Source organism: Papaver somniferum, chromosome 1, assembly GCF_003573695.1.
Source record: "Papaver somniferum cultivar HN1 chromosome 1, ASM357369v1, whole genome shotgun sequence".
Taxonomy (NCBI): domain Eukaryota; kingdom Viridiplantae; phylum Streptophyta; class Magnoliopsida; order Ranunculales; family Papaveraceae; genus Papaver; species Papaver somniferum.
The window spans coordinates 57,511,975-57,527,833 of record NC_039358.1 but is presented as its reverse complement, the minus strand read 5'-3'; the positions used below and the strand labels follow the sequence as shown (position 1 = coordinate 57,527,833).

Below are 15,859 nucleotides of genomic sequence, written 5' to 3'. Positions count from 1 at the left end.
GTTATTTTCTCTACATAGCATGAGAAACTAAATACAACAGCGCCTTGAATTGCTTGGAGCTTGAGGAAGTTACCAAAAGGTGGCAAAGACTCAAGGGCGCATAATGACTATAACTAAGTTCGAAGGTAGCATATGGACAACTATCGTGTATGATCTGATTGAGTTGGCATGCAATACACCTATAATGATGCCAATCAATGTGGAGTTGTGAACATAAATGAGTAAGGTGTATTTTCTCAAGATGTTGCATAACGGGTGATCATATGATGATGGTTGGTGAGATGGTCAAGATTTTTCGCCGTGGTGGAGATTTGTACAATCACCGATAGGTTGGATTGTTAAGTCTGAGATGGTGATGTTCAAGTTTGGTTTGCTCTCTTCTAGTGGAGGTTCTATGGAACAATTTGGATGAAATACATTTCGGTTTGATTCCTTTTGAGAATATGTAGGCAACTAGTGGTGGTGCAATCGATGTTCAGAAGAAGGAGGAATAACAGTTGATCGTCTCATGCATGGATGCATGATCCGAGGTGGAGAATTGTAGGGAAACGGTGGGTTTCCTAAATTGGGTCAACTTTCATATATAATATGGGTTTCCTAATGGCCATGGTTTCCTTGGGAACCAAGTTTGTGACTCCTATATAAGGAGGTCTAGGCTAAGTGTTTTAGCAATGGAATCCTCAATGGAGATTTGAGGAATTCATTCCACCTCTTGGGGTGGTATGTGAGAGACCTAATGGTCGAATAAGTACATCATTATGATGCTTATAGAATGCTTATCGATGTTGGAAGATATGTCATTATGGAGTATTCCTATGGAGATGTTGGTAAGACACCTTGTTAAAAAGAAGATCAACTTGGTGGTGCTGGATTAGATTATTGGTGTTGAGCTGAACGCATATATGGTAATCTATGTCAGTGTGTGCAGAGAAGATCGTCTCGCTGTGGTAGATAATGTGGTAAACATTATCACGTATGGGTGAAGACACTACTTTGGATTTTATAGGGTGTTTGTAAGAGTTCTTGTGTTCGGTCACGTTGTGGTGAGTCGATGGGTTGATTAGTCAATCGGGATGTGTTAGTCTCAGTTGATTCTATAACAAATAAAGAGGTCGTAGCCGTTTGGTGGATGTAGACAATATTACACACATTGTGTATATTGTTGAACCACGTTAAATATGTGAGTACTTTACTTCTTGTTGCTTTGTTTATGGCTTGCATCTATGTGGTTCTCTTTCTCTTCTTCTTATCCTAGATCATAGTAAGGTTCATGGAGCAATCCGAGAGATCAAGTGTTTCTTATTAGCTAATATGTTTCCGCAAGATTAGCACGTAGATGGCTCTGAACCCCAACACTTTTGATGATCTAATCATGGATAGTGGTGCAGGGTATGTGATTAAAGACTATTCGAACAAAGCCTCCTTTGCACTGAGATGGTTTTTGATGTGGCATCTACCATTGAAGACGAAGCTAGAACCAATCTGAGTAGTTGTCAAGAAAACGGTGGAACTTAATGGTGATGCCAAAGCCTTGATCGACCAATTTTTCTCTGGTGATTTTAATGGTGAATAAAGAACAGATGTTATCTTTAAAGATATTATTTTTTTTCTTTCACAATTAACTGCTTGTTTATTTTCTTTTCAGCCTAGACTTTATAATTCTTTCGCTTATGCTTTAGCTCATTCGGCTAAAGTTAAATCTTCCTCTATATTCTGGTGTGTACCTCACATCTGGCTTATATCCATTACTGAAGAGGACTGTCAGCTGGCCATCACTCATAAAATAAAATAAAATCTGCATTGCTTTCGATGTATGTGGTTCCGCCTTATCCAAAACTAACGAAGAAAAAAATTACATATAGGGTCGGGAGTTCCAAATGATCCAGAAGATTTAGATAATAATCCTTATTCTTTCAAGGAAAATTAATGATCATCTCCTCTCTAAGCTAACATAGAACAAGAAATATGGAGCAAGATTCCTATAGGGATATAAGAATCTAATACGTGACAACTTGTATTTTATTCCTCAAATGGACTAAATTGTAGACTTCTCCATGCGTATCTAATACTCTAGTCTCTACTGCTGCAACTCCATGCTCTAATCTTCTCCACCAGTCTCTCACTAATAATAGAATACAACGTGTATAGTATACTTTACCATCCAACTAGACAACTCCATAAATACCAAAAAAAAGAATACTCATCCGTCTCTTATCTGTACACACATACACATTTTTCTCCTCTTGTTCCTTAAATAATGTCAAATTTAATGACGTGCAGAAACTTTATTCTACCTTAATTTAACCTTTTAGTTTACCCTGCGACACTTCTGTTTCCAAGGATAGAATGGTTATTATAGCTAGTCCACTTTCGCTTTGATGATTGTTTTATGAACAACTTTGGACTGTACTTTAACAAACTAGACTAGAAGAAGAAGAAGAACATCTCCGGCTGGAGAAGTGTTGTTGGATTTTCAGACAAGTAAAGAAAGAATGGCTGAAAGCGTTGGAACACAATTGTACACAATAGCAATAATAATAGGGTTAGTATGTTTTGCAGGTTTAATGGCAGGTCTTACTTTAGGTTTAATGTCTCTTAGTTTAGTCGACCTTGAGGTACTCATCAAATCTGGTCGTCCTCAAGATCGGAAATATGCTGGTATATACTTCTTTCTCTGCCCTCTGCTCTCTATTTCTGAATTTCAGTTGACATAAATTGTATTTTCAATCAATCACCTTAATTTGCTTATGGATTTGAATTTGAGTTAGTAAAGTAAGTCAAATCAGGTACTGTTTCATTTAGTGGTCTTTTTATATCTGGGACTAATTAGTCTATTAATTAATGAATTGGTTTAAGATTCAATTCTTTTTTTTTGTATTGAATTGGTTTATTTAGTTTTCTTGAATGAAAATTACTATGCAATCTTTTGATTGGGAAGAAGACATCATAATGGAAATTATTGTTTTTCGTACAGCGAAGATATTTCCAGTAGTAAAGAATCAGCATCTATTACTATGCACTCTTTTAATTGGGAACGCGTTAGCTATGGAGGTGTGTGTCAATTCTTTCGATTATTACTATTATTGTGGGTTATTTGATTGTTATTATTTGTGTTTCATCTTGGGGTGTTAATGTCTTCATTTGGTGTTGCAGTCTCTCCCGCTATTCTTGGATGAGCTCGTGGCTCCTTGGGCGGCTGTTCTATTATCTGTGACTCTAATCCTCATGTTTGGAGAGGTGCCTATTGATTGAACTTCACTGTGTATAAGTTGTTCATGGGATATGGTTATTAACTAACATAATCTGTTTGCAATAATTATATATTCAGATATTGCCACAAGCTGTCTGCACTCGTTATGGTATGAAGGTGGGAGCGATGACAGCACCCTTTGTTCGTGTTCTGCTTTGCTTGTTCTTCCCAATTGCTTACCCAATTAGTAAGGTAAAACCGGATTATTTGTATATTTCTGCTCAAACTTTACGAATCGTTCATATAAATGTTTTCGGTTCAGGATTTTAGTTTCAACAGATGATCTGTTTCATTGTAGATGTTGGACTGGATGCTGGGTAAAGGTCATGCTGTCCTTTTACGGAGAGCAGAGCTCAAGACATTTGTTGATTTTCATGGGAATGAGGTATTAATCTGAGTAATTGGTCACAATCTAGTGTGCGTTTTTTTACTTCTTCAGTCCTGGCTTTTTAAACCTAGCTGTAAAATCCATAGTTAGTATCAACAAAATACCAGTATTTGAGTATGTACCCATAACCTGGAGGCAGGAATGCTTCCAGCTATAACAACTATTAATGGTTACGAACTTACATCTCTGTTGTGTGAATGTTAGTACAAATGGTTATAACCATTCTAAATTTAAGGAGCTACATACTTCTTAAGTGAAATAATAATTCACTTGTAGACATAAGAGAAAGCGGTTAGCTATTCCATATAAGCATACTAAAGAGGGTGATACAGGAGTATTTATGGTTAGAGTTTTTCATGTACGTGTTCGCATGGGTGAGTGACCTCTCTCAGAAATTGAGATATATCACTTCACAAGAGTTTCTACCTCTTAGAGTATCCTAATGTTTTTACAGTTTCCTAAGTATTCTTTCTTTTATATTAAGCTTTTTAATGAGGAAGGTAGTCGTCATGCGTTAGGGGTTGCTGAAGAAGCAGAAAGTAAAATAAGAAAGAAGTAGAAGACGTGTCTGTGTCATTGAATTTGAAAGTTATTAAAAATAAGAAGCTTAACCTCTAATTGTTCTTTTTGTTTCTGTTTCTCTTATTTGGTCATTTATTTAATTACCTCAAAAGGATCTCTTGATTTATTTTGTATCTAAAGGAGACAAATCCTGAAATTGGTAATTATGACTGTTAAAGTAAAATTCCAACAACAACATTTTACTAATGAACTTTCTGATGCCAACTTGTTAACTTTGTTGAATGTGGTTGATATTGAAAAGTTACTGTTTATTGTTTAATATTTTACCAAGATTTATGATGTCAGCTTCGGTATTATGTTCCATAACCATTTAACCATAAAATCAATGGTTTCTACCTGTGTTTTGTGCTTGTCTTGTGGCCCCTTTTAACAGAAGAAACCTTGTTGTTTTATGTAATGTTCAATAGGCTGGAAAAGGTGGGGACTTAACACATGATGAAACTACCATAATTGCTGGTGCTCTCGAGATGACTGAAAAGACGGTAAAAGATGCCATGACTCCCATTTCCAGCGCATATTGCATTGATCTAAATTCAACTCTTGATTTGTGAGTTTTCTTATGTCACTGCTCAATTTCTCATCTGTTTTAGTCCTTTTTCTTAGTGTTGACACTTTAGGTGCCCTATTTTTTTAGGGAGACATTGACTGCGATAATGACAAATGGACACAGTAGAGTTCCTGTTTATGCAGGCAACCCAAAGAACATAATTGGGCTTGTCTTGGTAAGTTAATAGGCTGATATAACTTTTCGTTTTACGTCCATTTGATTTACTTGCTGTCTTGGTTTTTCTTTCCTGTTCTGCTAGGCAATATAGTTGGTGTTCTCAGAAAGGAATAACGTGTTTCTGTTTACATTTTCTGCAGTTCTGAGAAAAGTGATCTCTAGGTTTTTCTTGTTCTTTTCTATAAATTGCATAGCTTTGGCCCAACAGTCTAGAGTTGGCTTCATTAATTTTTCTTTTGCTTTTATAAATTGGTATTGTAACTATTAGTGAGATATTGATTGGGTGTTCTGATACCCAAACTCATCTCAGACTTGATCATGCAATTTGCTTGCTATCAAGTTTAAAGTTCAACAGTTTTTGCTATGTTGTTTGTGGGGTGTCGTGATACGGTGATGGTGATCGATGTTTTTTTATCCATGAAAGTAATTTGTCTCTTTGCTACTTGTGATGCTTGATTTTGCAGGTCAAAAATCTGTTAACAGTTGATTCAGATGACGCAGTCCCTCTGAATAAAATGATCATACGGAAAATTCCTCGGTGAGAAAACTTTCCATTCATGCATATAGTTACTATTTATTGAGGAGTAATATGATCATCAACCTAGTTCTCTTTTTCTCTTGTTTCAGATGCGAAAACTAAACCTAATCTTTTGTTGCTTATCCACTAGTCAAGGCTCACCAAGGCCTGTTGTTGCTTCCGTATTTTGCAACTATATCAAAAGGTTGAAATAATAAAAAAATGCTAGAAAAGATGTCGCTTGATATGTCCTGCCTTAGTGATACACAATGAAAACTCTTTTACTAGTACCCAAAGCTCGAGGGACAAGTAGTCACTCAATTTTTCATTTTTAGTAGGATTAGCGGGTGACACTGGTAATGTCAAGTGTATACTAGAATTATAAGTCAAACTACTGGACCCTGCTTACAACCAATGATTTATCTTGTGGGACGCAAGTTGGACCTAGTTTTACTATCTTGTACAACTTCTACTCCCTTTGGTCCGGGCAATTGGGAAGTGTGGAAGAACAACAAGCTGGAGGGCAAGCATACAAGTTTTCAAATTTTGATCTGGATAAACTTTCATGTAGGATTGTGTCACTTCACATTGTCAATCATTTTGATCTGGATAAATTTGTTATGCTGCACTTCGGGCCATCAGTCTCTAGAAGTTCGTTTCTGAAATACTAACAATCATTTTTCGTGGGGTGTCATTAATATCATTTTTGCTTAGCCACCTATTTGTTTTTTGTTATAATTCAGGGTTCCAGAAACTATGCCTCTTTATGATATTCTGAATGAATTTCAGAAGGGTCATAGTCACATAGCTATTGTGATTAGGGATCATAATGAGACAAATGAATCAAAGAAGGCTAAGGAGATCAAATACATTGAGACAAAGTTGCATGGTAAGAAGCTGAAGGACTCATCTGTTACCACTGCACAAGGTGAGAAAAAAATCTAGCCAACAACTGCCATTGCGTGTGGCTGCCAAATCTCTAATTCATGTCAATTTCGAAGGAATTAATTTTCTTTTACTGGATTGCAGAACACAAAGGTTTAAACCCCCACGTTCCTGGAGCGAAACCAGAGTCTCGTGTATCTCAGGTAGCAGTTACAGGCAACGATGGAAATCAACAGTCAAAAAGTCGTCCTTTGGGTGCTTTTGGCTCAAAAAAGCAACATAAAGGTTGCTCACATTGCATTTTAGATGTTTTGAATTCTTCGATTCCAGAATTTCCACCAAATGAAGAAGTTGTGGGTGTAATTACCATGGAGGATGTAATTGAAGAACTTCTCCAGGTATGCACATCTTACGAAGCTTAATTCCTTGATAAATCAACCACAATAAATACAAAGTACAACTTCAACTCGAAGAGTTTTATGGTTCATGTGTCTGACTGTTATTGCAGGAGGAGATACTGGATGAGACTGATGAATATATAAATATACATAACAGGTACTTAACTGCACTCTATTTCTCCACTACTGCTTTCTGAATGTAATACTAGATCTGTCTTCAAAATTAATTAAATTGCACTCGGCTATTTGGGCGTACAGGATAAAAGTGAACATGCAAGGAAAAGTTCCGAGCCTGAACTCACCAGAACCTTCTCCCATCTTTTCGTCAACTGGATACATACAAACGCCTTACAATTTGGAGCAGCATTCAACTTTAAATGAGAAGGCTTAGATCATCATATCTATTATCTACTAGCTTAAAATTATAGAGGAAAAGCATTGTAAATTTTTTGTACCATTTGAACCCTATGATAAGGCTTTGTTTTGGATCCTTTAAAAATCTGAATACGAAAGTTCTAAACACGTGAAGTATGAGGCTGATCGGCCGTTGCATCTCATTCGTACAAAGGCAACCGAAGTTTGATGATTGTTTAAACTTTGAACATGCATCTGATGTTTCAGCAAAAATAAAGCCGTCTCAAATTGAAAGATCATACTGCCAACTTTTTGCACAAATGTGAAAATATCACTTTTCTTGAAACATAACTGAAAATGTGAAAATATCATTTTTCTTGAAACATAACGGCTTGTCTCCCAGATGTGCGTGCGGATCCAAAGTCAGACGGACCGTTGAAAGCGGAAATCTTACTTTCATTCTCTCTACTCTCTAGTTCTCTAGTACTAAACCCAGTCGCCGATGTTTATTACCAGCAGTGGGCGAGTATAACCAAAAATTTGGGATGAGATCGTAACACAGTGGGACGGAGTAAAGATCAAATCCCAACCAAAGATCAAATTCCAGACCAAATATGGTCGCGACCAAATCCCAAATTCTAATATAGTCGGGCGTAAATTTAAAGTACGCTTGTTGTTGGGCGTAAATTTAAAGTACGCTTGTTAACGTGCGGAGATTTAAATTACGCCCGATGAAAATTCAAATTAAATAAAAAAGAAAAAGAATGAGGCGGACTTTTAAAGTCCGCCTGATGAAATTTTACGAAAAAAAAATGGGGCGGACTTTTAAAGTCGCCCTGATGAAATTTTAATGGGGCGGACTTTTAACGTCCGCCTGATAAAATTTTACGAAAAAAAAATGGGGCGGACTTTTAAAGTCCGCCTGACGAAATTTTAATCATGTACCGTTGCGTCACAACACGGACTAAACCCAAAATTTGGTCTTTTTTTTGATCTTTTGTTTTGATCGCACCACTGCATTTGCTCTCGAGTGCCGGGAGAGTGAGACTATTGGTCAGCTACAGTCAAACTCCATAATCTGTGAGCTTTTTCCTTAAAAAAACATTCAAATTAAATCCTTTGCTCTCTTTTTTGAATTATTGAATTGTTTTTATGTAATTAATAATAAAAATGAGAAAAAGTTGATGCAGTTGGTGTATATTACACTCTACCCCCAAATCAGCTGATTATTAGTTCTACCAAGTACCTCTTTTTCATTTTCCAAATCTGGGTACTTTACAAAATTCCTCCTTTTCTAGTTAAATCTTACTTAATTTTTATATCAATTCTTTACTTGCTTAGGATCTACTGATGTTTCTCAATCTTGGGGGGAGCTTCAAAGTTTCATAGATTTGTCAAAATTCTTCTTCATTTTACAGTTTGTGATCCTGCTGCTATTTAATTGCTATTTTGAAAATGGCAATATCCAAGTTTGGTAAGAATATGAAAAGACCATATGGGTTTTGTGTGAAGATGACAGCAGTAGCATTACTGGGTCTTTGTTTTATCTTCATTTGGTCTACATTTTCATCATCTTCTAGTTCTTTAACTTATCAAAGAGATAGTTTTGGTGATATTGCTGAACCTGCTGTAGCTAATTACAAGCTAAGTTCTAAAATTCATCCTAAGAAGAGTAAACATGATGACAAAGAGAAAGTGAAATCTGTTTGGGGTGACAAAGATAAGAAAAAGGAACAAAGGGTTGTACCTCCTGTGATTACCCATCACAAGGAGAAAGACAGGAAAAAAGTAGTAGAGGTGATTAAGCCGAAAGAACAAGATTCGGGGGCTTCGAATAGTACTATTGAGGTGGAGAAATCGGAAGAGGAGAATTCGGAGAAGGAAAGTGATGGGGAAGATGAAATTGATGATAACGAAGGGGTGGATGTGGAAGGAGAAAACAATGGGGAGACTGGAGGAGAAGTGGGTGTGGAAGGACAAGAAAATGGGGAGAATATTGAAGATATTGAAAATGCTGAATCAAAAAAAATTGGGAAGGTGAAGAAGAAGTTAGGACCTGTATTTGAATCGAATGTGCAATATACATGGAAAATGTGTAATGTAAGAAGTAAATACAATTATTTGCCGTGCACTGATGTGGAGAGTTCCACTGGGAAGTTGCAAATTTATAGGCATCATGAGAGGAGTTGCCCAAGAACACCTCCAATGTGTTTAGTTCCACTTCCTCCAGGGGGATATGATACCCCAGTACCTTGGCCTGATAGCAAATTGAAGGTATGTGAGGAGTTCAATCACATTTTGTGTGTTAAAGTTTGTTGCAGGTATTATATTGTTGATTTCTTGATGCTGGAAAGTATAAATGGTTTTGCAGGTATCTTATGGGAATGTGGAACACCCAAAACTTGCTTCATTCATCAAAACTCAAAATTGGCTTATGCTGTCCGGAGAATATCTTACCTTCCCTTCGAACCAATCTGAGTGGAAGGGTGGAGTTCTTCACTACCTTGATTTCATTGAAGAGGTGAATCTTATTTCCTTGTGTCCGAATATAAGTTTCCTATATATCTTATGTGCTCAGTGGTGTCTGTCTAGTTAATTTCTTGAGTAGCACATTGAAATGTTGATAACAATTTCCCCCACTAAGTGCCACTCAACTAACTTAGAAGTAAGAATTGGTCGCAATCTGACATAATTTAGCAATAATGGAGATTCAAAATTTCTTGACTATTTAGCAAGTGGTGGTTTTGATCTATAGACTACACTACATAGTTACCATGGTACAGGCTTCTGGATGTCGGTGTGTGCATTATTTGGAGTAGATATCAGGACAGAAAAAGCAAAACTAGTATTAAACCTACTCCCTCCGTTTCAAAAAAATAGGCTTGTTTCATGTGTCATTTGTATATGAAATCAGCCTCTTTTTTTTTTGCAACGGAGGTAGTATGTTTTTAAACAATGACATAGAGGTTTCAACATGTTATTTGGTTTTACTGAATTATTCTATCGTAATCTTAGATTCGTTGTGTTTCCTTGAAATTTGGTTGGCTTAAGTAGATGGTACCAGATATCGAATGGGGAAAGAACATTCGCATAGTACTAGACCTTGGATGTATGGATTCAAGCTTTGGTGCTACTCTACTTGACAAAGAGGTATTAGCATTGTCACTAGGGTTAAAGGATGACTTGACAGATCTTGCACAAATTGCACTTGAGCGAGGTTTTCCTGCAGTTGTGAGCCATTTCGGAACACGAAGGCTTCCTTTTCCTAGCGGTGTATTTGATGCTATACATTGTGGGGAATGCAGCGTACCCTGGCATTCTAATGGTTAGATATTTCTCCTTCTTCTTTTTTCGCCCAGCATCAATTTCGTTTTGGTTTACTGATCAGTAATTATTTTGAACATTTTCTTATTCCTTAAAGGTGGGCGGCTACTTCTAGAGATTAATAGAATACTGCGGCCTGGAGGATACTTTATTTTGTCGAAGAAACATGACAACATTGAAGACGAAGCAAGTGAGGCCTCCTCTTTGTGTTCTTGATTTTTTGGTACTGATGCACGTCATTGATAAGATGAACTTTATTCTCATCCCCAATTCTATCTTCCCTTTCTTTTTCCTCCAGAGATGCTGGATTTGACTGCTTCGATCTGTTTTAATATCCTTGCTCATAAAACTGATGAAACCAGTGATTTGGGCGTTAAAGTATATCAGAAACCGGATAATAATGCCATATATGAGTTGAGAAGGAAAAAACACCCTCCCCTCTGCACGGAAAATGAGAAGCCAGATGCAGCCTGGTAAGCCTTCTGTTTTTACCCGGACTTTGATCTAGCAAGAGTACTACTGCCAACTGGAACTGAATTGAGAAGCAAAACATCAATTATTGTACCACCCTTTGTGAATAGAACTTTTCATCTCCACAGGTATGTTCCAATGAAAACTTGCTTACACACCATCCCAGCTTCCATTGAGCAAAGGGGGACTGAGTGGCCCGAGGAATGGCCTAAGAGGCTTGAAACATTTCCAGAATGGTTGGGCAACACCGGAAAGTTGGCTGCAGACACAGCGCACTGGAAAGCTGTTGTTGAGAAGTCGTATCTTGTTGGGATGGGAATCAATTGGTCAAATGTCCGGAACATAATGGACATGAAAGCTATTTATGGAGGGTATGTACCTGATTATGTGTTCTTCTGTTAGCAGGATTCTTTGGTTAGTTGTTTCTATTTAACTATAAAAGAAAAGTTGTTCATAAATCTGCCTTAACAGATTTGCAGCAGCCCTTGCACAAAAAAACGTGTGGGTAATGAATGTTGTCCCTGTCAATGCTCCTGACACACTTCCTGTGATATACGAGCGCGGGCTTCTAGGTGTATACCAAGATTGGTGCGAGTCATTTGGGAGTTATCCAAGAAGCTACGACCTTTTGCATGCTGATCATCTCTTTTCACGTCTTAAGAACAGGTTCTAATTGATTTGACAGTTGAATTTCAGTTTTTCTTTTTAATATGCTACTCTTGTGTTTGCTCTGTTTCCCTCGTGTAACACAAATATATATGTCCATGGAGTGTTCACATTAGATTCTGAAATAAAGCAAAGAGTCTAAATCATTCTTTCATTTTTATTGTGTAAGTTAGTTGGTCTGTTCTATTAGTAGTGGATTTGATCATAACTTTGTTTAATGAATCGGGTTTCAGGTGTAAGCAACCTGTGGGGATCGTGGTTGAAATGGATCGACTTTTAAGACCTGGAGGTTGGGTGATTATTCGAGACAAGTCAGAGATTTTGGAACCTTTGGAGGCAATCTTAAGAAGTCTTCATTGGGAGATGGTAATGACATTCACCCAGGATAAGGAGGGTATAATCTGCGCACAGAAAACCACATGGCGACCTTCTTAAAATTTCACGTAAATGAAGACGTATCATTGAGCTTGCGCCATCAAAATTCTACATCAATTGAAGGAGGAGAAGAATTAGAGCTTGTGTTTTGCTACGGAACGTTGACTCAAAGTACAGTAACTGAGGTAGATATGTGGTTTTACATAGTAAATTGTAGGAAATGCTGTGATCTCTTGCTTCTCATTCCCACACTCGTGAGAAATATGTGAACAGCTTTCCCTTTCACATCAATGAAAATCATTTTTTCCACTTCTCACTTGTTACTTTTTCCTCGAGATTATATCTGTGGAATGCATCAAAACAAGCAAATATGCTTGTTGGAGTTCAGGTTTCAGGGAAATGCCTTGTGACAGATTTTCACTTGGTTACTACTAAAATCAGTAGTCAAGTTTAGATGTAGTAAGATTTCTAAGAAGACATTCTCCTTGTATTGTCAGATAAAAGCTTCACGGTTATTTCAACGCCACCTCGAGCAGCAATGATGCAGCACAACATCAAAATGAACACCTGTCATTTTTAGCACCTGCCGCTGAAGAAGAATTCATATCTAAAACTGCTGCAAGAGAAACCAACAATTTCTAGAGTTGAAATATAGTCTTGTGAAGACAATATGGTAAAACCTTATAGTAAAAAGAAAAACTAGTGACAGTAATTGTTAAAATATAAGGTGAATTTTTTATGTCTTTTGCATAAGAGTGAAAAATGAAGTCGGTATTTTTAAGCTACTAAATCAGTTTATCAAAGCCAGTTCACATCTGTTTTCCAGAATCAAAATTCCAATAAGATACCTCATTCAAAAGCCAAAGGCCATTGAGAAATGCAGTTATGAACACCGTGAAACTAGCGGCGGATCGCTAAATAATATTTTTTGTTTCTACCTTTCACCAAGTCGACTCAAATGTGAACCTTTCCAGTTTAGGTGTCCGTTAATTGATCAATTACTTTTGATGCTAAGAATAATTACCTTTGGCATTACTGATTGCTCCATAAAAGTATACAGTACGACCAAAGCAAATAGTCGGATTTTCATCCTACAAAAACTAGCCCTGTAATGATGAACCTCGAGTGCATACTGCCACATCGTAGAACTATCATGACGTGATAGTGGGTAAAGTAAGACAAATGATAGGTCGGTAAACGTCATGGATCCAGCCAGCAGCAATTTTGTTTTTGTTTTCAACTAGGTCCGGATGAAACCTGTATCTTTTGGTAGTTATGCTAAAAATAAACTTAAGACAGGATTGCACGTAAGACATATATGATCTAAATCAGCTCGTCACGTCCTTGTGTCGTTCGAATCCTCAACTCCCACGACGTATGTTAAAAACTAACTAACTAATAATTATACAATTTCACTCATTCTCTTTTTCCCTTTCACCACCTATATATATCTGTCTTCTTCTGTGCTCTCTGTATCTGATCTCTCATGGCTACTGCTGTTTCTTGCAAGTCAACAAGAGGAAGAGATAATCATCACACAATCACAATGAGCAAAACAGTATCAAGGATAGCTGATGAAGTTTCATGGTGGTGTGCTCTATTATTAGTATGTGTAATCTTAGTAACTGCTATCAAGGAGATTAATTCTATTTCTACTGATGGAAAACATATTGGTCATGGTCATGATGAGATGGTGATGATCAGTAGTGGAAATGGAAATGATATGAGTAATCATTTCTGGATTGGTGGTAATAATAGACCATGTGAAGAAATCTATGTGGTTGGTGAAGGTGAGACTTTACATACAATTAGTGACAAGTGTGGAGATCCATATATAGTTGAAAGAAATCCTCATATTCATGATCCTGACGATGTTTTCCCTGGACTTGTTATCAGGATCATACCATCAGATGCTCCTAGTATGGAAAATGTAGTCTGGTAATTAAAATGTTTAGGCACATTTGTTTTAAATTCTTTGATTGCAGAGTGAGAGAAATGCAAGTTTGCATATATATTTCTAATCGATGAAAAAAAATTTAAGTATCGAAGTATGTATCCAGACCTCTTTGTACGTATAAGAGCTTGATCTTGTTTGATGATCTCACCTGTTTAAGTTTATCAGCTTTCTAATTAATATTTATGTGTATTTTTATAATTGGGGGAGGATCTATTGACGTAGTTCGTCTCACATGCACAATTCCAGCACCAATTTTCTTATAAAACCAAAACAACAATGAATATTAAGCTAAGTTTTTGGTGATATATTTCTCTTACAAAGTTTTAATCTTTATTGAGATATTGTATTTACTCATTTTAAGTTCTTTTTGATGGCATTTATGTGTTTTGCGCAACAAATCTGCATTTCGTTAAACTAATCTTGTTTATACTATGATAAGTCGGTTTAGTCTTAATCTGCATTAAGGCATGTTTATGGTATTAACTATGTCTTAAAGACTAGCTTAAGGTTAATGCTAGATAATGTTGAATCTAAGCACTTTAGCTTGACATGTCATATGAGGTGTTCAATGTAGCCATGAGGTGTCATCCAACTCATGATGGAAAGATTGGTGGACATGTGCAAGCATGACTAGGACTCTCTTCTAGCCTCATAAGTTTTCTTTAAAAGCAAATCAGTTTTCATCCATCATCAAGTAATGTGAGGAAATATAAGTTGATATTAAGTCATGAAAGGTTTAGTGTCTTAAGTGTTTTTATTTCCTTGTTCTCAACCTGTTTTTGTATGAACTATATGTAGTGTCACTACTATGTATAGTGCAGGTTTCAATGAGTTGTTGAGTATGCTAATACTAGTTTCTAGTCTAATTTCAGCATGTAGTGAGCTTATAAGTTATTTAGTGGTAAAGCATAAAGATTAAGGAGCTGAAATTCCAACACTTTCCTCCTTCATTTCCCAAAAGCACGCGTCCTTCTTGCAATATTACCATTTGAATTGTTAATAAAATTTGACCCATTCCGCCTAAAAAAAAAATGACTATCATTAAACAAATTTATCGGCTTAAAAGGATGCTCCTGTACTTTAGAAAGTGTTGATTGAGAAAGATGCCGTCACTTTGCATTCTTTCATTCTTTGTAATTCTTATTTTCTTGTCCATTCAAGTGAAGGAATGTTCTTTTGAGTTTTTTCAAGACAAAATATCATTGTTTGTGATGATATGGATTCAAAAATTGGATATGGATTCAAGTATTAGTGATTTACAGTTCAATAATTGGCTCATTATTTTCTCTACAATGTTATTCTTTTGACATTCATATTTATAGATGCATTTTCATTCTCTCCGTGAGTTCCATACAATAAGTGCTTGTACAGATTTTGTAGGAACTTAACAAAGCGTGATTAGCTCTTGGTTCTTACATAGCTCATCTAATTTTTAATCTTTATACCAATTAGGAAATAAAGATTGAGCATTGTGTTGGTCGACTATTACTTGTGACAATCCAATCATTACATGATATTATATTCCCACTGTGATTCATCAAAATTAAGATTTTGGATAGATCTTCGATATTTTTTTCTCCCAGATTTTAAGTATTATACAATGTTGAATGACGACTTTGAAATCAACGAAGTAAATAGATCGTACGTATTACCTCATCAGGTAAATTAATGCCAATGCCTTCCCTCTCTAAACTTGGTATCACCTTCAAGGAGTATAGTTTGTACCAAGTAGCAACAGTGACGACAAGGACATTTTCATATGTATTAATACGAGGTCACATTTATAAAATTGTTCTTATTATTAATTTAATTCTTAGGTTAAGAAATATGTATAATTTGATTGTCGTGTTTATACTCGGTGTATAAGTGTATTAAAATGCATTCAGACGATATAAAGCTTATAAATATTCACGATCATAATTTCAAAAACATGTTATTTCTAAATGACAGTGTTTAAATATACCCTCG

The 15,859-nt window shown here is 36.2% G+C and overlaps 3 protein-coding genes across 4 annotated transcripts; all 3 read left to right on the top strand.

Moving 5' to 3' along the window:
• The first annotated feature begins 2,239 nt into the window (after window positions 1-2,239).
• Window positions 2,240-7,301, top strand: LOC113287859 (DUF21 domain-containing protein At1g47330-like). The gene is made up of 12 exons (XM_026536723.1): window positions 2,240-2,658; window positions 2,975-3,051; window positions 3,154-3,237; window positions 3,329-3,442; window positions 3,549-3,635; window positions 4,628-4,767; window positions 4,855-4,942; window positions 5,409-5,482; window positions 6,205-6,389; window positions 6,491-6,744; window positions 6,855-6,901; window positions 7,003-7,301. Exons 1-12 carry the CDS (start codon window positions 2,493-2,495, stop codon window positions 7,133-7,135), a joined length of 1,449 nt encoding a protein of 482 aa, XP_026392508.1. The 5' UTR covers window positions 2,240-2,492; the 3' UTR covers window positions 7,136-7,301.
• Window positions 7,302-8,269: 968 nt separating this feature from the next.
• Window positions 8,270-12,706, top strand: LOC113287851 (probable methyltransferase PMT28). 2 transcript variants are annotated; one of them, XR_003330357.1, is made up of 9 exons: window positions 8,270-9,372; window positions 9,470-9,619; window positions 10,153-10,423; window positions 10,520-10,612; window positions 10,721-10,895; window positions 11,022-11,264; window positions 11,365-11,559; window positions 11,793-12,119; window positions 12,432-12,706. XR_003330357.1 is itself a non-coding variant. In XM_026536710.1 (8 exons), exons 1-8 carry the CDS (start codon window positions 8,554-8,556, stop codon window positions 11,992-11,994), a joined length of 2,148 nt encoding a protein of 715 aa, XP_026392495.1. In that variant the 5' UTR covers window positions 8,270-8,553; the 3' UTR covers window positions 11,995-12,247. The 2 variants fall into 2 exon arrangements, 1 of the variants encoding a protein (XP_026392495.1); XM_026536710.1 differs by lacking the exon at window positions 12,432-12,706 and having other exon boundaries at window positions 11,793-12,247.
• Window positions 12,707-13,416: 710 nt separating this feature from the next.
• Window positions 13,417-14,036, top strand: LOC113329263. The gene has a single exon (XM_026576225.1). It carries the CDS (start codon window positions 13,421-13,423, stop codon window positions 13,874-13,876), a length of 456 nt encoding a protein of 151 aa, XP_026432010.1. The 5' UTR covers window positions 13,417-13,420; the 3' UTR covers window positions 13,877-14,036.
• Window positions 14,037-15,859: the final 1,823 nt, after the last annotated feature.